We start from the raw sequence: 26,138 nt of genomic DNA, 5'->3' as shown, positions 1-26,138 counted from the left end.
ACAAAGACACCACAAAGTGATGCTGGTGCTGCTGAATGTAGCTTTAAGGACAGAAACTGTTTTGTTAGCAGTACTATTTTAAGAATAACAAATACGGGGCGTCGGTAGCGTGGAGGATAGTGCTGGCGCCCCATGTACAGCGGCATTGCCTCGATGCAGCGGTCGTGGGTTCGAGTCCGGCCCGCAACCCTTTGCTGCGTGTCAGTCCCCACTCTCTCTCTCTCTCTGTGTCTCCCCATTTCACACACTGTCCTATCCATTAAAAGGCAAAAGCCCACAAAAAATAATCTTTAAAAAAAAAAAGAAGAATAAAAAATACATCATTTAGGATGTAAAATGACCAGTGTTGATATTGACTAGCTACTTAGCTCTGTACATCCACTCTTTTGGATGTTTGTTTGAATACTTGTTTGGTGTGACAGAGAAGCAGGAGACGTATAGAAAGCTAAGGTAAATTGTTGTAGGCTGCTGTTAGTCAGTGTCCTATCAGCCACTTAAGCTGGTTGTAGATAGAGTTCCATGTCATTCTGACTGGTTAATGCACAGACAGGGGGCGCTATAATGAAACCAAAAACTATAAAATGTCAATTTGCCGTTTTTGATTTTTTTTTTTTTTTTTCTTAAGAGAGCATGGGGCATCTTATTAACAGAGCAGATCTGTCTGCTGTAAATAAAAACAAGCAAATAAACCTAATGGACCATATGACGGAACAGAATTTATTATTATCATATATAGACATGTAGTATCCTGCTGTTAGTGAGTATGCTGCTGGCCTGTTGTATACGAATTTTGTTTTACTGTGTCCATGAGCACATTTCATCTGTGTATGAGAGATTTGCTTTGTTCCTGCTCTCATAGAGGTTATCAATAAACCAGAGGCCTCCCTATTCTCCATCTGCCCAGTTTTAACTTTATTATGGGTCTGCATCTGTAATGCTTTGTCAGACACTCCAGGTGTCAGAGCTCTGACTCTCAGCTGAAATAAGATTGACTCAGTTATGACGCTTATTATTCTGCTTCATCACTTTATTTAATAACATGAAAGACAACTTGATCATTTCACTGTTTATTTGTTCACTTCTGCCACCTCACTATATAACATGTCTCTGATTTAAGTCCCATTAAGGCTGTGTGATGCTGTAGAAATGTATTGCAGTTATTTTTTAAATATACTGATTTCGCTGTGATTCTGCAGGTAAATGCAGGATTTTCTTCTTGAGTATGGTATACCCTTTTCCAACAAAATTAGTACATGTACCCAGGTTTTTAAAAACAAGGTAAACCTGCTATAGACTCATTTCCCATTGCCAGTAGACTAGAGCTGTGTACACAGCTCTGCAGCAGATGAGAATGCCAGTCTGTGTTTTTTTGGTGTGTCATGTTCAGCATCACAGACAGGCAGGAAAACAGGCTAGTAAACAGCAGAAAGCAGCATGGAGGCCTGTGAAAACTTTATGGTGGTTACTTCTTTTTATATATCTCTTTCTTATTCAGTCACCCTTTCAAATTTGGTACAAACTTATTTGGAACAATGTTTGAGCACTGCTTGGATGGAGATGAACAGTATTGTGGTAGCAAGTTATTGCATCTTGCTGGTAAAGGGGCTAAAATTAGAGCTGATAAAAACCCATGACTACTGCAGAGGCATTTGACGCAGGTGTGAATGCCGATTGTAACCTTTCCCATTACATTAACTAGAATTACCTCCCCATGGTTGTATGCCTTCACGCAGCAGTAAAGTTAAAGTAAAGTTTCTCTTACAGTTTACATCCATGCCTGTGAAAACATGGATGCTTCACACACATCTCCCCCCTGACAGCACAGAAAATACAACCAACAGTTTCAAGGTGGACACCCAAGATTAGTGTCACCAATTCAGTATCTGACCAAATGTCTCCCCTTTTCCCCTTTTTTCCTGAGATATGATGTTGAATAATGGCTAGTTTTACAGAACTTTATGATGTCACAGTAAGGCTGACATTTGACCTTTTGGATATAAAATGTCATCACTTCACTATTTTATCCTATTAGACATTTGTGTAAAGTTTTGTCACAATTAGCACATGAATTCTAGAGTTATGGCTAAAAACACATTTTGTGAGATTACATTGACCTTGACCTTTGACCTTCAACCACAAAATTCTAATCAGTTTATTCTTCTCTCAAAGTGGATGTTTGTGTCAAATTCAAAGAAATTCCCTGAAGGTGTTCCTGAGATGTTGTGTTCACAGTAATGAGACAGATGCAAGGTCACATTGACCTTGACCTTTGACCATCAAAATTATCATTATCAGTTAATTGTTGTACATTTGTGCCAAATTTAAAGAAATTCCCTTGAGGCATTCTTAAGATACCACGATAATGTCCGCCTGTCCGTCCCATCCTTATGGATGGACAGGTGGACGTAGGTACGTCTGTGTGAACAAACGGAGGGATAACTTGTCTAACTTGTCCACAGTGTCTGTGGTCACAGCTATCACCAGCACAGAGGCATAAGAAACCAATGTGAGCATTAGTGGATTTTCTGTGCAGTGGAAAAGGGGCTTAAGTCTCCAAAGGACCCTAACTGTGTTTTTGCTTCTGAATCAGAAGACTAAAGAACTGGGAAAGACTAACCACTGCTGGTGATCACACACAGCAGTGAGAGTGAGAGATAAGGGGAGGGGGCTGTAGTGAATTAGAGACAAGCTGCTCCCAGTTTCAGTAAAAACCTGCTCCTCTCAGCAACAAGACAGGAAATGACTGCATGGGCTGAAATATTATTCTTCAGACTGCTGCCTCCTATGAAAAGCTTCTCTGCAGAGAATAGGGGGATAAAAATCAATATGGTGCAAATCTTAGGCAAGGAGTTGTTATGGTGGATAGATTAGAGGGGATGAATATGAGCCTCAGGACATCCACTTTTTCCTGATGTGTTAGCTTTACCAGCAAGGCTGTAGAGGGGATGAGGGCAGGCGAAAGCACAGAGTATTTGGATTCAGGGAAAAGATTTTGAGAAAGGGTTGGAAAAATGAAATGAAAAAAAAAAAGGTGTCTGCTAGCTAACTGCAATCAGCTTACTGCTACGCCCCCCAAGGTTCAACATTTATGGATTTTTGTATGTCTGTATGCATGGTTTCAATACAGAGTTGTCCGTCTGCACTGAAGAGGCTCATTGTGTTATGGATGTATTTGTGTTTTTCAGATGCATTCAGTATAATTGCAGTGCAATGCAGAGACTCAGAGACTGTAACTACAGTACAGATATTGTAATGAAAATCTTGTAAGTTCCTGTAAGATAAACTAGTTTTAAGTTATTTTTATCATCCCCATTTCCATCATGATCCAATGCACTTTCAAATCAAATCAGGATTCTTCTTCCAAAATAAAAGCATGACAAGTCTTAGATGAAATGTATTCTAATGGCTGGTAATGGAAAAAAACAAAAACAGCAAATAAATAAATAAATAAAAATACATAAATCAGTGACCAGTAAATATACTATACTGACATACATGGTAACTTCACTGCCAACAGAGCCACTGAGAACACCAGTACTCTTCTCTCTCTCAGAGGAATTAACCTAGATTAATTCTACTTTGTTTCAAAATAAAAGACCCCCTGGGGAAAGGAAAGAGATTCTGGACTCCTGAAGAATTTGCAGTGAAACAGGCGGAGGAAGTGTTAAACAGCTAGATATCACCACAAAAGTAAAGTCAGTAAAACAAGATGCTGTCCTTCATAAACACTCTGATAAAATATACCTCTAAGGATCAGAGGAAATTAGAAAGAAAGCTCTGTTTCTGCTTCTCTCTGCAGCTGAGTTTAATAAAATCTTCAGCCACTATCTTACAATCTACAGTATTGCCAGCTGTCAGTGACTCTGTTTCAGTCTATAATGATATTGGTATTGATTTATGTGACAGCTAGTCCTTCACAAATCCACCATGTTAAAATGGATTTTTCTTCCATGACATCTTCACAAAGTTGAATCTAAACTCAGTGACTGACTCTCACTTGAAGACTCATTTGTACAAGGTATGACATTATGACTTCTTTTGTTTAAATTTATCACAAAGACGCAAATGTATGTACAATTTAGTATAAAATAATCCAAACTAATTACATTTCTTTACTTAGAAATTTGTTTCTGAGGGCTTTTGAACACAAATGGCTGTTTTAGCTTTTTAATTAATGAAAAAGTACTTTTTCTTTTTTTTAAAGATATTGTTTGCCTTTAATTGACAGGACAGCTAAGCATGAACAGGGGAGAGGGAGTGACATGCAGCAAAGGGCCACAGGCTGGAGTCCAACCTGGGCTGCTGCAGCAACAGCCTTGTACATGGGCCACCTGCTCTATCCACTAATCCACCAACACCCCAATGCAAAAGTACTTTTATAGGTGAGACATGATCATACACAGAATCTGCTGTGTGGAGATAAGTTATTAAAGAAAACCACATTAAACTGTGTTTTTCTTTAAATTAGGCCACTTCAAAATTTGTTTCTAAGAGTTTCTGGACACAATAGGCAGCTGATGCTGTGAAGGTGATACAAAAATGCTTTTCTCAGTAAAACTGACTTATTATTAAAGAAAACCAAATCAGAGCTATGTTGTCCTTTAAGCCTAGGAGTTTTCTGAATCATGCATAATTAAAATATCCACAGTTCCATGGTGCCTGAGTAAGTTCAACCTGCTTATTTAAGGACGTTTACCAGTGCAAACAGTTGTCATATGGGAAGTTTGAGTCTTGTGAATATGTTGCACTGCAGTTGAGATCCTCCTGTCAAGCAGTATTAGTAACCATTTACAGGCCTCCAAAATATAGTGCACACTTTGTTGATGACTTTTCTAAACTATTGTCTGTTGTCTGTATTGATTTTGACTGTGTTGTCATAGTGGGTGATTTTAATATTCATATTGATAATCCCAAAGATGGCAGTGTGAAAGAACTTTTCTACATCCTGGACAATTTTGAACTTTCCCAGCATGTAACAGAGCCAATACACAATAAGGGACATATTTTAGATCTAATTATCTCCAAAGGGCTCAACATTTCTGAGGTTGGGGTGACTGATGTTGCCTTTTCTGATCATTACTGTGTTTTCTTTAAAATGGCCATCTCCGCTGACACCAGTAAAAGTACAACAGGGGTAATCAGAAAACGCTATATCAACGAAAACACCTGTACACTATTCACCCAAGATTTTATACCCACACCAGCTGTGCCCTCAGTCTCTGTCAATGGTCTGGTTCATAGTTTCGGCTCTAAAGCTATGAATATTATGGACAATATTGCCCCCCATGAAGGTCAAAGTTGTCTCTGGTAAGAAAAAACCACCATGGAGAAACGCCACACGGGAAAAAGCTCAAAAAAGAGAATGCAGAAAAGCAGAATGCAGGTGGCGAAAAACCAAACTCCAGGTTCATTATGACATCTATAAGGAAAGTCTGCACATCTATAGCTTGGAGCTAAAAAGGGCACGGCAGTCCTTTTTCTCTGAGATTATCAACAAAAATAACAACAATGCACAGACATTATTTACTGTTGTTGACAGACTGACAAACCCATCAGCGTCAGTCCCTCCTGAACTGCTATCCACCAAGGCATGCAATGACTTTGCTTCTTTTTTCACAGATAAGATTTTAAAGATAAGACAGACAGTCTGTAACTCCAACACAGTGGCTATTTCACCTGTGCCTCATAAGACTACTCCAGTTAATTTGGCACTTTTTCACCCATTAAATTATGCTACTTTGACAGACATAGTTAGAAACCTTAGGTCCACTACCTGCTGCCTTGACACTCTGCCTACAAGCCTTTTTAAAGATGTTTTAACTGCATAGCATCAGATATACTACAGATAGTCAACTGTTCTCTTCAGTCAGGCCTTTTTCCAACGGCCCTGAAGACTGCAGTCATTAAACCTCTCTTAAAAAAGCCTAATCTGGATGCCTCAGTAATAAATAACTACAGGCCCATATCAAACCTACAATTTTTAGGAAAGATCATTGAAAAGGTTGTTTTTCAGCAACTTAACACCTTCTTGGAGCAAAACAATTCCTTTGATGCCTTTCAGTCTGGATTTCGAGCACATCACAGCACTGAGACTGCACTTGTAAAAGTTTTAAATGACATTCATCTGAGCAGTGATGCATCAAAGATTTCGGTTCTGGTATTACTGGACCTCAGTGCTGCATTCGACACAGTTGACCATAAGATACTGCTCGACAGACTAGAAAAGTTTGTGGGACTTTCTGGCACTGTGCTAAATTGGTTTAAATCTTATTTTCAAGACAGGGATTTCTTTGTGTCACTTGGCAATTATGAATCTGTGCGAACAAAGATTACATGTGGAGTTCCTCAATGGTCCATTCTTGGGCCTCTTCTGTTCAACATCTATATGCTCCCTCTTGCACAGATTATGGAATATCATAACATATCCTACCATACTTATGCAGATGACACACAACTTTACATAACAGTGTCACCAGATGACTACAGTCCCCTATATCTACTAAATGAGTGCATTGACGAAATCAATACATGGATGTGCCAGAATTTTGTACAACTAAACACAGAAAAAACTGAGATAGTTGTTTTTGGCCCCAAAGAACAAAGATCAATAGTCAGTGCTCACCTTGACGCCATGACACTAAAACCTACAAATCAAGCCAGAAATCTTGGTGTAGTTCTGGACTCAGACCTAAATTTCAATAGTCACATTAAGACAATTACTAAATCAGCCTACTACCACCTTAAAAACATAGCAAGATAAAAGAATTTCTGTCTAAACAAGATACAGAAAAACTTGTTCATGCTTTCATTTTCAGCAGGCTGGACTATTGTAACGGTGTCTTCACAGGCCTGAGTAAAAAATCAATCAACCCCTCAGATCATCTGGAACAGGTTTACTCAGTGTTCCCAGGATCAAAACCAAACAAGGTGAAGCAGCCTTTAGTTTCTATGCTCCCCGCCTGTGGAACAAACTTCCAGAATATCTGAGGTTGGCTGAAAGTGTCAACTCATTTAAATCAGGGCTTAAAACATTACTATTTACTGCAGCTTACCAGTGAACTAGATATGTAACTTATTGTTAGGATAATCTGTAACTATTGCTTTTATATTTGTCTGCTGTTGCTTTTGCTTTATGTTTGCTTTTTAAATGCATTTTCTGCACTGTTTTTCTTGCTTTTAGCTTTTGTTTTTAATGATCTATTGTTCCTTTAATGTTTTATCTTAACGTATTTCTCTTGTAAAGCACATTGAATTGCCTTGTGTATGAATGGTGCTATATAAATAAAATTGCCTTGCCTTGCCCTTGCCTTGCCTTGCTGGTAAAAAAAAAATGGTACTGAAGCTTCAGAGAAGCTTCTAAATGGATCTTGAGGTGAGGTTGTTTTGTCAGCTGGCGTTTCCCAGGTCAAGAATGTAGAGCTGTCCAGCTGGCGTTCAGTGTGAAAGCGTTCAGTGTGAAAGCCCTTAATTGTGTAAACATAAGCTACACTGATCACAGGACCCTGTTGTCGTGAGAAAATGGAAGAAAGACAAGCTACAGGTGTCATTTGATATTTTGCGTGACTGCTTACTAGAGTATCAGAATGCGGTGAAAGCTGCTAAAGCCAACTACTTTTCAAAGCTTGTCTCCAATAAGGTTTTATTCAATGTTCTAGATTCTCTTGTTAACCCTGGCAATACTGACCCAATTATACCCACACCTACTCGTTGCAATGACTTCTTAAACTTTTTTGTGGAAAAAATGGCCCTCATGCTGCTTCAGTCCTATTTGGCTGACAGGACTTTCTCTGTAATGTTGGGTAAATTCTCCTCTAGCATGGCTCCTCTAACTTGTGGGATGCCTCAGAGGTCTATTTTGGGACCGTTGTTGTTTACTTTGTATATGCTTCCTCTTGGGTCCATTTTTCATAAGCATAATATATCATTTCATTGTTATGCAGACGATGTACAGATCTATCTTCCTCTAAAAATGAACTGTGAGCACTCGCTGAATCCCTTATTAGCCTGTCTGTCTGACATAAAGCTTTGGATGAGCAAAAGCCACCTTAATTTGAATGATACGAAAACTGAGGTTATTGTCTTTGGATATGCAGAATGTTCTACTTACTCTTTTCATAATTTGAACACCCTCACCACACATATCAGCGGGTCGATCAAAAGCCTTGGTGTGACTCTGGACACTGATCTAAATCTTAAAAGACAAACTGGCACGGTTGTGAAAGGTTCTTTTCATCAGCTTTGATTGCTAGCTAAAGTTAAGCCCTATTTGTCTTCCAAGGATTTGGAGAGGGTCATTCATGCCTTCATATCATCAAGACTTGATTACTGTAATTCTCTTTATGTTGGTTTAGATCAGTGCTCCCTTCATCGCCTGCAGCTAGTCCAAAATGCAGCGGCTCGCCTTCTGACTGGCACCAAGAAGCGGGACCATATTACACCTGTTCTGATGTCCTGTGAATTCCTGTTCATTTTAGAATACATTTCAAAATTCTGTTGTTTGTTTTTAAAATCTTACATGGATTGGCCCCTCAGTATCTGGCGGAGCTGTTAAAAACTCACAATCCAGTCAGAGCCCTTAGGTCTTCAGGTGATCTGCTGCTTGAAGTGCCCAGATCAAGGCTTAAAACTAAAGGCGACTGAGTATTTTCAGTGGCTGCTCCCAAGCTCTGGAATAGCTTGCCATTGCATGTTAGACATGCAGAATCCCTGGGAAGATTTAAATCATCGTTAAAAACTCACCTTTTCTCATTAGCTTTTGAACCTGTCGTGGGCCAGACTTGACTCTGTGCAATATACGTATGCTCTGTCTCAGGTTTTGTTTTTTTTTGTTTTTTTTTTTTGTGTAATTGATGTTGTTTCTAACTGTTTGTCTGTTTTTATATTTGTTTCTGTTTTTTTTGTATTTTGTATCTGTTTTTATATTTTGGTATTTATCATTCTATTTATGTGGTATTGTAATTTTCACAATGTTCTTGTAAAGCACTTTGGTGACTTCTGTCTTTTTAAATGTGCTATAGAAATAAATGTGACCTTGACCTTGACCTTGACACTCCCCTCATTGTGTTTGTTTTTCAGTGAAATGTGCCTGGAATCATTTCTTCTGTATACTGGTCTTTGTAAAACAATAACATGATCATATCATCTCAGTATAAATCCAGCAAACGTCTAGCCTATATTCTATAAAAGTGAACTGTGACCCAGCTCCACTACAATATAACTGCTGAGTACTGCTGCTGTCGTGCGTAATGCTCTCTTACAGTTCTGTTATTCCCAAATCATTTATAGGACTTCTACTACAAAGAGCACTCAGTACATTTACATGCACTGTTAAGTGGAGATACGATTAGAGCTGGACTAGGCCATTTAATCGGAGTGCTGTCCTTGTCCCAGTATACAAGCACAAGAGAGGAATCCATTTATTGACCAAAGTATGTCTGACTACAATAGGTGGTAATATGCCCCCTTTCAGCTTGTTAGTATTGGACCTTTTTCCGGTTGACCTATTACGTCACAGACCAAACAAGTTAGCTATAGTAAGGTGGCGGCAAACTGGTACCATCGTGGACAACTTTATAGCTCTGTAAATTTCGTCCATCCAAAAATGCGCGGCTCTGAATGTAGATTTCACCATGTTGCTATTGGCTTCATCTTCTGTTACTCATTTAATGCCATTCGACTTTGGGGTCAAAGTCCAGGGTGGAAACTGTGGATCATGTGCAGAGCACCTAGGCCACTTGGGGTCTGACTGACTGTATACATGCAGGAGTAATTCGACTCCCAATTGCATTATCTGGGTGTGTTAGTCTGACTTTGAGAATTCGATTAAGTACGCTTTCAATCAGACTAATATGTTTACATGTATTTTGAAAGTCCAGTTTAAAAAGGACTAACACAACAAATCCATTTTCTCTTATGTCATGTCAATATACTGAGTGTCACACTAATTTTAGTGGTTGGGCGATAATATGGTAATAAGGTATCCCGCAGTATCTAACAATAGCAACGGTATCAGTTTCATTACCGTCATTAAAAAAAATCTGCTGCCCATATAGGCCTATAGGGGCCTGATATAATATTAAATACAATTTATTTATTAATGCCTAAATAATGAGTGTTTGTCCAGCATCTATGTATGTGTGGTTGAGTTTAATACTATTACAATTTAAAACTAATAGTAGGCTATAATGTTTCTCTTATAACTGCCCTTAACTGTTGTCGGGAGATGAAATTTGAGACAGCTCGGATGTGAGAAAGAGAAGAAAAGATGGCAAGCCGCGCATCAAGCCAATTGGTTGCAAAAAACCACAACTTCTGCAAGCAGCAGCAGCAGGTCCAGTGGCCATCAGAGTGGAGGAGGGAGAAGCGCAACCCGAATCACCGAAAAACAGATGACTCTGGGCAGTCTGAAAGTACCTGTGCGTTTGTGCCACAAGCTCTCCATCAGAGCGGGTGTTCAGCACCGCGGCCGATGTTGTCAATCCACTACGTGCCCTGCTCCAGCTGGAAAAAGTAAATATGCTGTTTTTTCTGGTGAAAATCCCTGAATAGTTTTGAAGCATAGGATGCTGCTATAGTTATTATACTTTGTTTTTATGTCATTTTCAATGAGGAGTAGCCTGTTCTGACTGACAGAAAAGTTCGGACTTGGAGAGGGTGAACTTTTCAAACCAAAGGTAGGCCCTAAAAATAAACCAACGAACAGTAGCCTATTTCCCATTGCTTCTCAGAATAGGATAAAATATGCCCATTTTCGGTTATGCCTTGTTATTTATTGTTCTATTTTTATTATTTGATAAGTCCTAGTACTGGATGCTGTAGAGCTGTGCTTTTAATTTATTTGATTTATGTTGATAGGTTCTAAAAATAAACCATGGGACAGTACCAGCTGCGGTCTGAGGATACGCTGTATAGCACACATAATCGTTACCTCCATTATTTATTGTTACTTTTTTGGAAGTGGACTGTAGCCCACAGACAATTTGTTGTTATTTCATTCTGTTTGGTTGACTGCTGCATTTGCACTTTTTTAAATATTTGTTAATAAAAGTCGTAAATGTTGTACATGCTTTGTTGTTATTTTTCAGTATTCTTAGGCCTATGTGGGCTGTTTGCTATTCTGTTTCTGAATGGTATAGGCACAAGCCGACATTTTGGCGACTCTTCCCTCTGAGCCCTTAAAAGTGATTTTGAATTAGTCACGGTAATACCGTATACCCTGGGAAAATGTGGGGAAGGTTTAACGATAACAAAATTTGGATACCGCCCAACTCTATTTCATTTCACTTAAAGCTGGGCTAGGCAGAAATCTGGAAAAGGAGAAAAAAAGGGGCAGCATTTGAAAATACAACCTTAAATCTACAAACTTAAATCTGCAGCTGGGAGCTTTTTGGCTCTGGTTAGCAGAACGCTAAACAATTAGCATCTCTAAAACACTTTTCTGACATGTGTTATATTTCAGTTATTGACAGACTCTCTTTTAGACTCACTTTTTGGTCAGTCCATCTCCCTTTTTTAGGTTCCTTCCAATGCTGGAATAGCAACTTTCTCTGCAGAAGGAAGTTGTAATGAAGTCATTGAATCAGACTTAATTACAATATCCTCAAATTCTATTGTGGCGTTTTTGCCCATGACGCCAAAATTAAACAAGCCTACCCCCAGCTTTAAATGGACATGCAGAAATGTGACAATATGTCAATATGTCAAATACAGAAGCATACAGAGCCCCCAAAGTCCTGATAGATACCCATTCTGAGAACGATATGAAAAATATAATATTTTATGACTTTGGGGGCTCTGTGCAGTCAATTCAAGGATATAGTTGCAATAGTAAATGGAAATTGAATTGAATTGCCATGATTGTCACACTGAAAGACGATTAAGGCCCCAGTCAAGGCTGTAAGAGGCTGCTGAATGAAGCTTTTTGCTTTGTTTTTGCGTTGCTACGTGCTTCACGTTTCTGTGCTTTAGGACCTGGTGTCTCCTGGAATTGAAAAAACTTCAACTCAGAGCAGAAGAGCTCATTTCTGCTTTTTTTCCCATTGTCCAATCAGATTATTTGAGATGTGGGCCTTCTGTGTTGGTCACGACAACACGTTTTTCAGATTAAGATTAAGATTATTTTTTTGGGCTTTTTGCCTTTAATGGACAGGACAGTGTGAAATAGGGGAGAGAGAGTGGGGGAATGACAAGCAGCAAAGGGCCGCAGGCCAGAGTCGACCCGGTGGCTGCTGCGGCGAGGAAGCGCCTCTGTACGTGGGGCGCTGGCACTATCCACTAAGCGACGCCCCCACGACAAAACAATGAAAGAAAAACTGGTGGTGCTCAGTCCCTCAACAGGACTAATGGACTCCCTGTAGTTAGTATTCATTTTTGTTACGTGAGGCCCGACGATAGACAGCAGGCTGTAAAACTGCCCCCAGAGTCATCCTAAAACATGCCTGGTAACAGCCATCATGGAGGCGAAGCTCCTGGACCAACTGGTGGTACTCCCCATGATCCACCCTCATTTTTAGGGTGTCATGTACCCACACAAATCTCCGTTTCCCTGTGCCCAACAAATTAATTGCTGAAAGCCTCTCACCCTCAACCAGAGCTACAGCAAGTACCCTCTACTTGTCCATTTTAGGAACTAGATACTAATTACTGTCAAATAAATAAAGATAGAATAAAATGAGAAAATAAATTAAAAAAAACAAACAAACAAAAAAACAGTAGACTGATTGCATGGGAAGGTTGCCTGGCAACAATAAATAGATGCAGCAAACCTTTTTTTTATTTTTATTTATTTATTTTTTTTACTTGTGGCATTCTCTCTTTCTTTTTTTTAAATGGCGCCTCGTGTTTTGCAACCTGCAAATTACTTTCTGTGTGATTAGGGCCTACAGATTATCACTCATTCTTCTGTAGAGCTCATACTGAGCTGTTCTAGTCTGACTGGTGCGTTTCACCACTAAAATAAATGACCACCTACCAAGAACAATGAATTTTTTAGAGACTGCAGTTAATTATCTGACAAAAGTATTATGAAAAAAACATCTACTGTAAGCATGCTCTTCATTCCACTATCACAACAGTCATCAGACAGATACTATATTAGAGACTTAAGGCACTAAAATAACTGAGTCACCCCACACTTTTTCATGACCACTCAACCTGTGTCTCTAGATTCATCCATCTCTCTGGTGACTGACGTATCATTGATTGATTATGTCTGTGGCCTTGTTATACACATTGACCTCAGCAGGAACAGTGACAAATGGTTCATGGGTTACTAACTGTTACAAACACCACATGGTGTGGCATCTGTCTTCCCTTTTATGTCTTGATTGACAGACTGACAGATAAAACTGGGCATACAACACGTGGGGAAACTTAAATCACACTTGAGATTCAAAGTTTCTGGAGCTGTTCAGCCGGGGACCCAGACTGTGTAACTGCTCACTGAAACTGAGGAGTCAGCAGCACCACAAGCATTCAAAGTTAGTATCAGAAATACTTCAAAGGCAAAGGCACTCATTATTGGTTCATGTTAAAGCTACAGTTTAAAGTCTGACTTGAAGCACCATGTCACAGGGTCTAACACATCATCTGTCGACTGACAGCAGGAAGAAATCCTGCTTTCCTCTTGTGTTTCCTCTCACACTGCTCCTTTGATCCTCCTTGACCTTCAGTCACATCTCTAACTGACAGATGGTTGTAGGGAACATTTTTGGCACATTTGTCAATTCAAGTCCTCCTGATTAAATCATCAAATCAACATGACTTCACCTGGTTTCTCTAGGAGGAAGTGGGACCCATGTAGGTAAGTCAAACTGTCATCCCAAGAATCTGGCAGCTTCTCGTTCATAATGATCCATCCTGTTTGACAGGAGGGTAGGGACAGTGTCCACTGTCCAGAGGCCAGACAGTATATCCAAACAGAGAGTTAGGGGACAGCTGGGGTCCTGTTTGCTTTACTGGCCAGTTTGCAATTCATATGTGCATCATCCAGGTCCTCAGCAAAAGAAGATATCTCCATCATTCTGAGGATCCAACATCACTGCGACTTTGCTTTCTAAAGAGACATAAAGACACAAGTAATAATGTGGCCAACGAACAAAAACTTCTGTAAAATAGTAGGTTGTTTTTTTAACACTTTTATGTGTCAGTTTTGTATAAAGATTAAACAGATTTAAAAAAAAAATAAAATAAATAGAATTACCGCCCTGTGGTTATATGCCTCCGCACACCAGTCAAGTTTCTCTTACAGTTTACATCCATGTCTGTGAAAACATGGAAGCTTCACACACATCTTCCTCCCGACAGCACAGATGATCTATACCATGAGCACAGTTTCAAAGTGGACACCCAAGATTAGTGTCACCAATGCAGTATCTGACCAAATGTCTCCCCTTCTGTTCCTGAGATATGGCGTTGAGTAATGGCCAGAAAAGTGTTTTATGCAGAACAATATGACACAATGAAGCTGACTTTCGACCTTTTGGATATAAAAAGTCACTTCATTATTTTATCCTATTAGACATTTGTGTGAAGTTTCGTCATAATTAGTATGAATTCTTGATTTAGGACCAAAAACATATTTTGTGAGGTCACAAAATTCTAGTTTATTCTTCAGTTCAGGTGGATGTTTGTGTCAAATTTAAAGAAATTCTCTGAAGGTGTTCTTGAGATGTCGTGTCCATGAGAATGAGACAGATGAGGTCACATAGACTTGTCCTATGACCACCAAAAACTAATCAGTTCATTGTTGAGTCCAAGTGGACATTTGTGCCAAATCTGGAGAGATTCCCCAGAGGTAGGTGAGATATCATATTCACAACGATGGGACGGATGGAAGGATGGACGGACAGACATACAGACAGATGAACATACGCACAACCTGCAAACATAATGCCTCCAGCCACTGCTACCACCAGCACAGAGGCATAATAACATGTTAATCAGTGTGTTTTCACAAGGAGGGGATGGACGGAAGGATGGACAGACGTACAGACGGACGTATAAACGGACGGACATACATATAACCAGAATACAATGCCTCCAGCCACTGCTACCACCAGTGCGGAGGCATAATAACATGTTAATCAGTGTGTTTTCGAGGAGTTGGTTGGTGAATTTTGTTACCTTAGTCAGAGTTTCTTGTTTCTATTCTCTATACCAAGCTGGGCTAATGATCTTCTGGCTATAGTGTCATATTTACACACAGACATGACAACACTATCAACCTGAACATCAACCTACTAACCTTTCAGCAGGAAGGAAAATGAGTGTATTTCTTTAAAGTAACCCATATATAACATTAAGGGGATGTGGGCATAGTTGATAAAAGAGATGATCAAAGCATTTTCAACTATTTCTAAGGGAAGCTGTCATTTATAGCGAATCTCACAATCTCAATTCAGATTCCTGATTTAGTTATAAAAAATCAGGCATTGCATTTAAAAATCATGTATTTTCCACAGTCATGTTGAGCAAATACTTTTCCAAATATACAGATATACTCCATGTGAAGAAACAAGAGAAACAGGATAGGATGTTGATGGTACCTGTCTGTGTCTGCTCTCCTTTGCCCTTCTTCTTCTTGTCTTTCTTCTCTTTGGGTTTGGCCAGCTGGAGCTGTTTGGACTCCTTCTCTGCTCCCTGAGGCTTAGAGGAGGAAAAGGGGTTAAAGCTTTTGCTCATCCTCTTGGATCCAATGCGGAGGAAAGGTTCTTTGGTTGGTGCAGAGGAAGAGAGCTCCACCTGTAGTACATCCATACAAAGGAGAGTTCTATCAGTCGTTGTAGGACTCATCTAGCAGCAACAAACACACTGATTTGTTCTCTTTCTGTAAGCAATTTTCTGATGGGGACTTTATTTTACCTCTTTTGGCTGTTCTACTGCTTGATTTGAATCTAGATCCAGAGATCCAGAGCTGGGGAACTTTATGGAGTCTTCAGAGGTTGTGGAGGGGGTACGCTGGTACCTCTGAAGCCGCTCCAACTGTAAATTATGCATAGAGACATGAAGTCACAGTATAGAAAGCCACAAATACCTGTGCCCAATGATTCATCTTTAACCCAGGAGTCAAACCCCGGAGGGAAGTGCTAGTTGTGATTCTATGTAATGTCCTGGAGCACCACAGATCTGGGTCAAGCCTTGCAGGGACCTGAGGCCGCTGCGGGGTACAGAGGACAGTCATCCTGGGAAACTGAGTCCAGGGGCCTATTGCACAAAACTAGGATAAGGGATTAAGCCGGGATATCTTGGTTATTCTGGCTCAACTTATCCATGATCCTGTTGCACAAAAGCGGGATAGTGGATAGCGGGATATGTTATGACATAAGTTACCATGGAGATTTATTCTGTGGAGCTAGCCTGCTCCAGACCAGGCTAAGTTCCAGGATCTATTTAATCTCATCCCTTATCTCAGTCAGCAGTCACCACAAACGGAAACCAATAGTTATTCCACTGCCCACTGCACATTGTTATCACATTCAACCAGACCCACTGTCATTATTTAAACATTTGTGATCATTAATTGCAATCATTTTACATAAATGATGATTTTAGATGATTTTGCAATCATTAGATAATTTACAGTTTCCCATAGAATATATATAAAATACACATCCCATATAAATATAAATACACATCAAAGAGTAACATGATGTTCCTTTATTGAATAAGGATAAATCAAAGCAAGTAAACCATCAGCTCCTTTCAAAACTTAAGTCACACACTGACTGTACAAGATAGAAAGCACAGAATCAAAGCATATTATACAACACAAGAATAAATATACATTCAAAAGTCTGTATATGATACACCCTGCATGTCTGCACACTGAAATAAATGCAGGACAAATCCATACACAACAAATGAGCAGACAAATGAATGGATGCAGTAGCCTCCCTGCAAGCTTGTATACACACAGTATACAGCATAACATACAACATACAACATAAGAGGCCAAATCAATTTAAATTGAATAAAAAAAACACAAATTCCTCTGCCAATGCAGGCCATATTTAACTGAAATTCACAGCATGCGCCTCTGCCACTGCAGGACATATTTAACTGAAATATAAAGTATGCATGTTAACTAAAATAATTTAACACATATTGGTCCCTGACCAGCCGACCACTGTCGTCATCAGGGAAGATGGCAGGATTGTCCCAGTCCATGTGTGATGGCACTCTGGGGGCCCTCTCCTTCCTCAGGCAGGCCACATTGTGGAGGACAGCACAGGCCACAGTGATGTCACATACCCTCAAAGGGCTGACCCTTATGTGGTTAAGACAGTGAAAGCGTGCCTTCAGGAGGCCAAAGGTCATTTCGATCCTGGCCCTTGTCCTGGCATGGGCATGATTATAGGCCTGCTGTGCTTCCTGAGGGTCTATGTATGGTGTGAGGAGAAAAGGCTGGCAGGCATACCCCCTGTCCCCCAGCAACACACCAGAAAATTCACCTGTCAATAGAAAAACTCATCATCACAACCTCATAAATAGAGTGACATTCTTGACACAGCCATGATGTAAAAAGTGGTTATTAACAGAGGTTGTGTGGCTCACCTTGTGATAGACGCTGATAGATTCCAGAGGTCCAGAAGACTCGGGAGTCATGGACCGAGCTGGGCCACTTTGCCACAACATTGCTGATCAGAGTCAGCATTGCAGACCATCTGAAATTATACGATGAAGACTATTAAACCAATCAATGCACATCACAAGCAATGCACAGTGTTCATTAATCGACAATATCAAAAAGTCATGTTCACCTGAACATTAATGTTGTGAAAGGATTTCCTATTCACAAAGTCGGGGGATTTTATATATATATATATATATATATATATATATATATATATATATATTCTTATGATCAATCAGCATACACATGCATGCACACACACAAACACACACACACACACACACACACACACACACAAAATTGCATACATATAATGAAACAGCAGAGGAGCATGGAGCATGAGGATCTAAGATAAGGTAAGGTAAGATAAGAGGAACTTTATTTATCCCAAAGGGAAATTCAATTAAGTCATTGAGCTCATCTATTTATCAAAGAGTTATACAGTCTGATGGAGTTACATTTACACAATTTCACTCACATCTGCAGTCAATGTCAGTTACAATTTCAACTGATTCATAATCAGAGTACAACTACGTTTTCGGAGATGTTACTTAACTAGGCTATTTGGATTGTAGGCTAATTGTGAGGGTTTCAGCAGAGCAGTGAGTGTGTATTTGTGCACTACTTACGCATTCAGGCGGTCTGCAACTTTGCCACGCTTTCTCTCGTTGTTTTGTAACTGTAGCGGTGTTGCCTTTCTTTTTGATTTGATCCTTTATCTCTTCGTAAGCCTCCGTGAGGATTTCTGCCTCCGACGGGGAAAAGTACGCCGCTCTTGTTGCCATGGTGAATCGGTGAATCTGTGATCGATGGCGGGGTCTATTTGAGGAAGCCACGTGCGCGCACTGATCCAGGATTGGTTTCACCTGGCTTGATGAATCCGTGTCTGCTCATCCTGGCTTGGTCTTTGTGCAACCCATTAAGCCTGGATGCCTCAGTCATTTATCCTGGATGTCTGAATCCTACTTTTGTGCAACGGGCCCCAGGTGATAGCTTAACATCAAAATACAGTATCATCAAAACTGCTTTGAGGGGGATCGCGCGGGATCATCATGGTTAATGAGTAGACGCAACTTCACCAGCTCCCGCATATTCTGTCATTAACTGAGTAAAAAACGTCATCTTAGCGCTACATTTCTGTTGTATTTTATCTTCAAACCACTTAAGGGACATCACAGTATGACAGGGAAAGGTAAGTCTCATCAGGACCATCATGGACAAGCTCTGTTTTGGCACATTAGCGACAAAGCTAACCCCTCATCATCACATGCCTACGACGAAAAAGACGATCCAACCCTCTTGTCGATGGTTAAACTCATTGAAACTTTCTGAGCTGAAATCCGCTGCTCCATGGGGACCCTGCAGTCTACTGTGGACTCATTTGGTTCCCGTCTCACTGTGGTTGAAACCTCGCTACAAGATTTTGACAACAGGATTACTGCATTCGAGGCCAAGTGTGAGGCGCTGGAAAAGAGCAACAAGTTGCTTATGGCTAAAACGGAGGACCTGGAGTCCAGGAGTAGACGCCAGAATCTCTGAGTGTTTGGTATTACAGAGAAGTTGGATGGGCCACAAGTCACGGCATTCATGACTGATTTCTTTGCCGAGATGTTGGGTATGGATATTCCTGATGGTCATGAGAAGTTTGACTGGGCGCATCATCTTGCCTCCCAGCCAGGCTCAGGTACAAATGCCATACCCAGACCCATGACTATGAAGGTGCACCATTTCAGAGTGAAGCTGCGCATCCTCCAGCTGACCAGGGAAAAGGGTCTTCTCACTTACTGTGGACACCTAGTGCATATTTACCCAGATTTAACATCGGAGATCGCTAAACAGAGAGCATCTTACAACAATATCAAGCAGATGCTACGGGCTGTCCGCATCCAATACGGGCTGTTATTCCCCGCTCGGCTGCAGGTGACATTCAACAGCGAGAAGTATAGCTTCGCCACACCGGAGGATGCGGAGAAATTCTACGAGGAGACCATATCCCCAACACTCCAGGTGGATCAAGCAGGTGCCGCTCACAGATAACTTTCTTATTTTTCTGTCATACAGCAGCCGCATAGGCACTTATATTTGGGTGACTGAGGACACTTAGGTCTTATACCATTTTTTTCTTTTTCTCCTCTTTCTTTTTAGCCATCATTATCCTACATGACTGAGTCTGGTGAGTTTGTACTTTATTTGGGTTCTGTTCATAATCTATTTTACTATTGTTTTTTCCTAGACATGTATGTTATGATTAAAGGGATGCTCTTTAGCGATGTTGTCCTTATTTAAATGTATATGGCCCCCACTATAAGTTCTTTTGATTTTTACACTTAAGTGTTTTCCTTGTCCTCAGACTGGATTGTCAATCATCTGTGGTGGCTGGTGACTTTAATTGCTGCCTAAGCCCTTGTTTAGATAGATCTAATAAAAGCTCAGCTTTATCTTGGGCATGGGCAGTCTGTGCTTGGCTGCTGCACTGATATACATTTTATTGATACATGGAGGACTCTTCATCCCACTGAAAGACAATTTACATTTTATTCAAAGATTCAGGATTTATCATCTAGAATTGATTACTTTTTCACACCTAAATATACCCTTCAAAGGGTACTCTCCTGTTACATTGGTAATATTATTATAAATGATCACTCACCAGTGTTTTTGCTCATGTCCAGCAAAGTACAACACCCCAAGGGGCAATAGTGGTTTCCTAATAATCTTCTCAAAAACCCTAATTTTGGGCTGTATCTTACTGAACAGTTTAATCATTTTATCACTGAGAATGACACTCCAGGTGTGTCTCCTTGTCTAATCTGGAAAACTGCTAAGGCTATTATTCGTGGCAGCGGGTTGTGGAACAACAGCTAAGTAAACTTCAGGGAGAGCTCAATCTTAATGCTACAGAGGATCTGAGATTTCAGACTAATTCCACTACAGCTGCTCTAGATGCCCTTTTATCAACAGAAGCTCAGAAATCCATTCTGTTTGCAAAGAATAGGATGTATGAGCACAGGAATAAGCAAAGTAAATATCTGGCAAACTTAGTTAGGGCAAAGACCGGCCATTCCTAACATAAAGGACTGCTCTGGTAAAAGAGTCTATAACACATGGAAATTAATAACTCATTTCTGGAATTATATGACTGTTTATACAATTCTGAGTCACTATTTCTCCCCTATTAATCTCCCTCAAGCTTCTGATACACAGAAGGAGCTGCCAAATAGGCCTATTACTCGTGAGGAACTTAGAGACGCTATTAATCAGTCCCTCCAGAAAATCTTGTGATCGCAATAATTAACGCAGTTTCAATGAAAGTCCGCAATATTTGCGAGGGCTTGCAATTTTTCATAAGTCCTGTGATTTTTCTGCGTTTTTCCGCACTTTTCGGCCGACCGGAAGTTGTCGCGCATGCAATGTCATTTGAAACGTCATCAGACGCGTCATCAAATGAGCTAATGGCATTGCAGTATGGAGAAACGCTCTGTACTGACATAAGAATTTGCACTGTTTAAATGCGTACAATATGTGTTGAATGTATTAAAATTTTATGTTTACAGAAGATGTAGCTTATATGTTGTTTTACAGTCATATTGTGTGGTTTGAGAGCTACAATATTCACTCAATTTTTTGCAACATTATTGGAGTCCAGTTTTGAAACTAATTAAATAAAACTAAAGAAGAGAGCTATAAAAAAAATTTGCAGCTATTTTTCAATCAATCAATTCAATCAATCAATTTTATTTCTAAAGCCCAATATCACAAATCACAATTTGCCTCACAGGGCTTTACAGCATACGACATCCCTCTGTCGGGGGAAAAAACGGTAGAAACCTCAGGAAGAGCAACTGAGGAGGGATCCCTCTTCCAGGACGGACAGACGTACAATAGATGTCGTACAGAACAGATCAACATAATAAATTAACAGTAATCTGTATGACACAATTTTTGTAATATTCAGTATGATTATTATAGCAAGTTTTCCTCCAAAAATCAAATTTCCTGCAAAAAAACCCCCAATCACATAAAAATCGCAATTTTTTTTTTTTTTTTTTTACAAAATTGGCCGCAAATACAAGGTTTTTTTGCCCCGAGATCCTGGAGGGACTGATTTATGGCCTACAAAATAGCAAGGTCCCTGGGCCTGATGGTATGACCCCTGAATTTTACAAAGCTTTCCAGGGCATTTTGATTGACTGATTGATTCTGCTTAAAATATTATCCCACTCCTTTGATTCAGGGGCTCTACCTGACACAATGATGGATGCAAACATCTCATTAATTTTAAAAAAAAGGAAAGCCTGCAGATGACTGTGCCTCCTACAGGCTAAATTGCTTTGCTGGATGTGGACCGAAAATTACTTGCTAAAATACTTGCCAAGAGGCTTGAGGTTGTCCTCCCAGATATCATTTCAGTGGTCCAGACTGGATTTATATCAGGTCGCAGTTCATGCAACAATATAAGGAGACTCTTGAAACTCATAGAGCATGGTAGGAGCGAAGTTAAAGGTCAAATCTCTAGTGATCTCTCTTGACGCAGAGAAGGCCTTTGACAGAATCGAGTGGCCTTACCTGTTAGGTGTTCTTTCAAAATTTATATGCTTTTCCCTGTGGGCTGAAAGTGGTATAAGGACTGTTGGTGAGTTGGCAAGGGATGGTACACTGATGTCCTTTGATCAGCTTAGGGAGAAGTATAATCTTCAGCAGAATAACTTTTTCAGATATTTGCAGATACGTAGCTTTACCTCTTCTGTTATGAAGTTACACCCCAATGGGTTCTCCCTTTCAGCAGTAGAAAAGGTTATTCAAAATCTTGACACCAAGATGCTTACCACCGGGTTTTATGCGGCCCTGTCAATCCCAAATAATGAGTATGTGGGTCGAATCAGATCTCTTTGGGAAGCTGATTTTGGAGAGGTTATTGAGAATAACAAGTGGGACAGTATCTGGTCATGCTCTTCAGGTTGTTTATTCACCAACAAAGCTAGGGAGTTGCAATTTAAGGTTATGTAGTATAAACTCCAGATTACCCTACTGAAACGCAACAAGTTTAATCCTCTGCTTTCAAAATACTGCAATGAGTGTAAAATTTCTTAAGGGTCATATTTCCATTGCATCTTTCTGCGTCACAGTGTGTAAAGAAATTGATATTATTTTTAAGAAAACAAATAACTATGTTTTGCATTCTTGGAATACAGTCAGTAGCCCTGAGCCTTAGCCCCTCTTCATTGAAGCTGCTTAAGGTGCTTCTTTTTAGTGTGAGGAGGTGTGTTCGTCGTCAGTGTATTTCAGACAGTTTCACATTGGATCCGGAGCACTATGGAACTTATATCTTTAGAAGCTATTAGCTTCTGACTCAAGGACCAGCTGTTCAAGTTTTTTGACATTTGGGACCCTTTCCTGGACTATACTGGAAATGATGGGGCCCGGGCCCTTAGAAGTGGAATGTATGGACTAGCATGGACTGAGGTCTTGAAACACATCTCCATGTAGGTTTATGTGCTCAATATGCCACTATAACTTCAACATACCTGATTACTGATTATTACTGAGACATGTGTTGCTGTGAACCTTTACTCATTTATTTATTTTGGGGATGTATATGAAGAGACATATATATGCCATGCCCTTTTTTTGTATTGTCATGATCCTCATCTTAATAAATATAATTTTTTTTAAAAAAAGAAACTGTTTTGAGTGAGATATGCCAAGGTGCTGAAACATCAAACTAAAGAGCTGAGGCCGAAAGCTTAAGTTAAACCACACTGTCATAAACAGGTTGATATTTCTAACGTTATGAAGCTGCTATGAGTGTGTAAAACACCAAGGAGCTAAAAATGAAGGATTTCTACCTTAATGTCTAATTTTATTTTTGTTAAGATGGATTTTATAAAATTGGTATTAAAAACAGTATTGTTCAGAAACAGGTAGCTAAGTCAAGGTATCTGTATTGTTAATGAAAATGTTTGAATGATACCCAATCCTATTCAATGTAATGATCATACATATCATGTAGTCCAGGCATATTCAAGTTGTATTGCCAGGGCAATTTTGCAAAATGACAGGAGGTCAGGGGCCAGCCCCACCCATGTCAAGGGTTGAGGGGCATTTGAGGCTTGGTCCAGATGTCTGTCGGGGGAATGGGAGGATCCTCCCCAGGCACTTTTTTTTTGATAAACAAGCTCTATCTTAATGCTTCTTTATGCACACTGGCATCTTGAGCTGCTTTCACACCACCGTACAGTAACTCCAAGCCTCCAGTCATTTCAATGAGGGGATGGTAGTGACATGGCAGTCCATATAAATGAGCAGAGATTTTGCTGTGCTGCGCAGAGTTCTGCGTATATATTAATCCTCACATGGAGAAAAAAAAAAAGAGTTGTGGAGTGTCGTTCTCGTGGGCCCTGCAACACTAATCCCCTGCGCTGGCCTGAGAAGGTCTAAATGCACAAACCCACTATTTTTTAATTATCCCGTGTAGACAGACTCTCACTGCAGCCTGTTCTATTTTGTTCTGAAAATGTTGGCGTGCAACCCTGTTCTGTGGACGACGTTCTGTCTCTCCTTCTCTTTCTCTCCTTAGTTTCTGAAAAGTTGGTTCTTCTTCACTTGCTAACATTCATGTCCTATTACTGCATGTCACTAACTCGGCTTCTTCTCCGGAGCCTTTGTGCTCCACTGTCTCGCAGGTTAACTTGTATTGCAGCTACACCTGGATGGTGTGTGGTGGTTGTGCTGCTGCCGTGGTCCTGCCTGATGCCTCCTACTGCTGCTGTTATTATAAGTCATACTTCTACTGTTATTATGCATATATGATCATTATTGTCACGTACATACAGTACAGGCCAAAAGTTTGGACACACCTTCTCATTCAATGCGTTTTCTTTATTTTCATGACTATTTACATTGTAGATTCTCACTGAAGGCATCAAAACTATGAATGAACACATGTGGAGTTATGTACTTAACAAAAAAAGGTGAAATAACTGAAAACATGTTTTATATTCTAGTTTCTTCAAAATAGCCACCCTTTGCTCTGATTACTGCTTTGCACACTCTTGGCATTCTCTCAATGAGCTTCAAGAGGTAGTCACCTGAAATGGTTTCCACTTCACAGGTGTGCCTTATCAGGGTTAATTAGTGGAATTTCTTGCTTTATCAATGGGGTTGGGACCATCAGTTGTGTTGTGCAGAAGTCAGGTTAATACACAGCCGACAGCCCTATTGGACAACTGTTAAAATTCATATTAAGGCAAGAACCAGTCAGCTAACTAAAGAAAAACGAGTGGCCATCATTACTTTAAGAAATGAAGGTCAGTCAGTCCGGAAAATTGCAAAAACTTTAAATGTGTCCCCAAGTGGAGTCGCAAAAACCATCAAGCGCTACAACGAAACTGGCACACATGAGGACCGACCCAGGAAAGGAAGACCAAGAGTCACCTCTGCTTCTGAGGATAAGTTCATCCGAGTCACCAGCCTCAGAAATTGCAAGTTAACAGCAGCTCAGATCAGAGACCAGATGAATGCCACACAGAGTTCTAGCAGCAGACCCATCTCTAGAACAACTGTTAAGAGGAGACTGCGCCAATCAGGCCTTCATGGTCAAATAGCTGCTAGGAAACCACTGCTAAGGAGAGGCAACAAGCAGAAGAGATTTGTTTGGGCCAAGAAACACAAGGAATGGACATTAGACCAGTGGAAATCTGTGCTTTGGTCTGATGAGTCCAAATTTGAGATCTTTGGTTCCAACCGCCGTGTCTTTGTGAGACGCAGAAAAGGTGAACGGATGGATTCCACATGCCTGGTTCCCACTGTGAAGCATGGAGGAGGAGGTGTGATGGTGTGGGGGTGTTTTGCTGGTGACACTGTTGGGGATTTATTCAAAATTGAAGGCACACTGAACCAGCATGGCTACCACAGCATCCTGCAGCGACATGCCATCCCATCCGGTTTGCGTTTAGTTGGACGATCATTTATTTTTCAACAGGACAATGACCCCAAACACACCTCCAGGCTGTGTAAGGGCTATTTGACCAAGAAGGAGAGTGATGGAGTGCTGCGGCAGATGACCTGGCCTCCACAGTCACCGGACCTGAACCCAATCGAGATGGTTTGGGGTGAGCTGGACCGCAGAGTGAAGGCAAAGGGGCCAACAAGTGCTAAACACCTCTGGGAACTCCTTCAAGACTGTTGGAAAACCATTTCAGGTGACTACCTCTTGAAGCTCATGGAGAGAATGCCAAGAGTGTGCAAAGCAGTAATCAGAGCAAAGGGTGGCTATTTTGAAGAAACTAGAATATAAAACATGTTTTCAGTTATTTCACCTTTTTTTTGTTAAGTACATAACTCCACATGTGTTCATTCATAGTTTTGATGCCTTCAGTGAGAATCTACAATGTAAATAGTCATGAAAATAAAGAAAACGCATTGAATGAGAAGGTGTGTCCAAACTTTTGGCCTGTACTGTATACTGTCATATATCAATATATACTTACAACATATTGTACCACAA

At 40.2% G+C, this 26,138-nt stretch overlaps 1 protein-coding gene and 1 long non-coding RNA gene across 7 annotated transcripts in view; one reads left to right on the top strand and one right to left on the bottom strand.

Annotated features, from left to right (window-relative positions):
• LOC117262164 (uncharacterized) overlaps positions 1-26,138 on the top strand; it is a 67,857-nt gene that overhangs the window by 24,304 nt on the left and 17,415 nt on the right. The window lies entirely within an intron of this gene.
• The window catches only part of akap13b (A-kinase anchoring protein 13b), a 207,203-nt gene continuing 189,878 nt past the window's right edge, over positions 8,814-26,138 (bottom strand). For 2 of the 6 annotated variants that reach the window (XM_078168282.1, XM_078168281.1), the window contains exons 34-36: positions 15,862-15,981; positions 15,546-15,741; positions 14,098-14,261 (exon numbers count right to left, since the gene is read on the bottom strand). In XM_078168282.1, coding sequence (XP_078024408.1) covers positions 14,197-14,261; positions 15,546-15,741; positions 15,862-15,981 — 381 coding nt within the window. In that variant the 3' untranslated portion in view covers positions 14,098-14,196. Of the gene's footprint in view, positions 14,054-14,097; positions 14,315-15,545; positions 15,742-15,861; positions 15,982-26,138 lie in introns of those variants that run through there. The other 4 variants (XM_078168283.1, XM_078168279.1, XM_078168286.1 and 1 more) reach the window with 4 other exon arrangements.

This window comes from Epinephelus lanceolatus, chromosome 5 (genome assembly GCF_041903045.1).
Source record: "Epinephelus lanceolatus isolate andai-2023 chromosome 5, ASM4190304v1, whole genome shotgun sequence".
NCBI lineage: Eukaryota > Metazoa > Chordata > Actinopteri > Perciformes > Serranidae > Epinephelus > Epinephelus lanceolatus.
The sequence above is the reverse complement of the archived record's forward strand: the minus strand, read 5'-3'. Positions and strand labels throughout refer to the sequence as shown.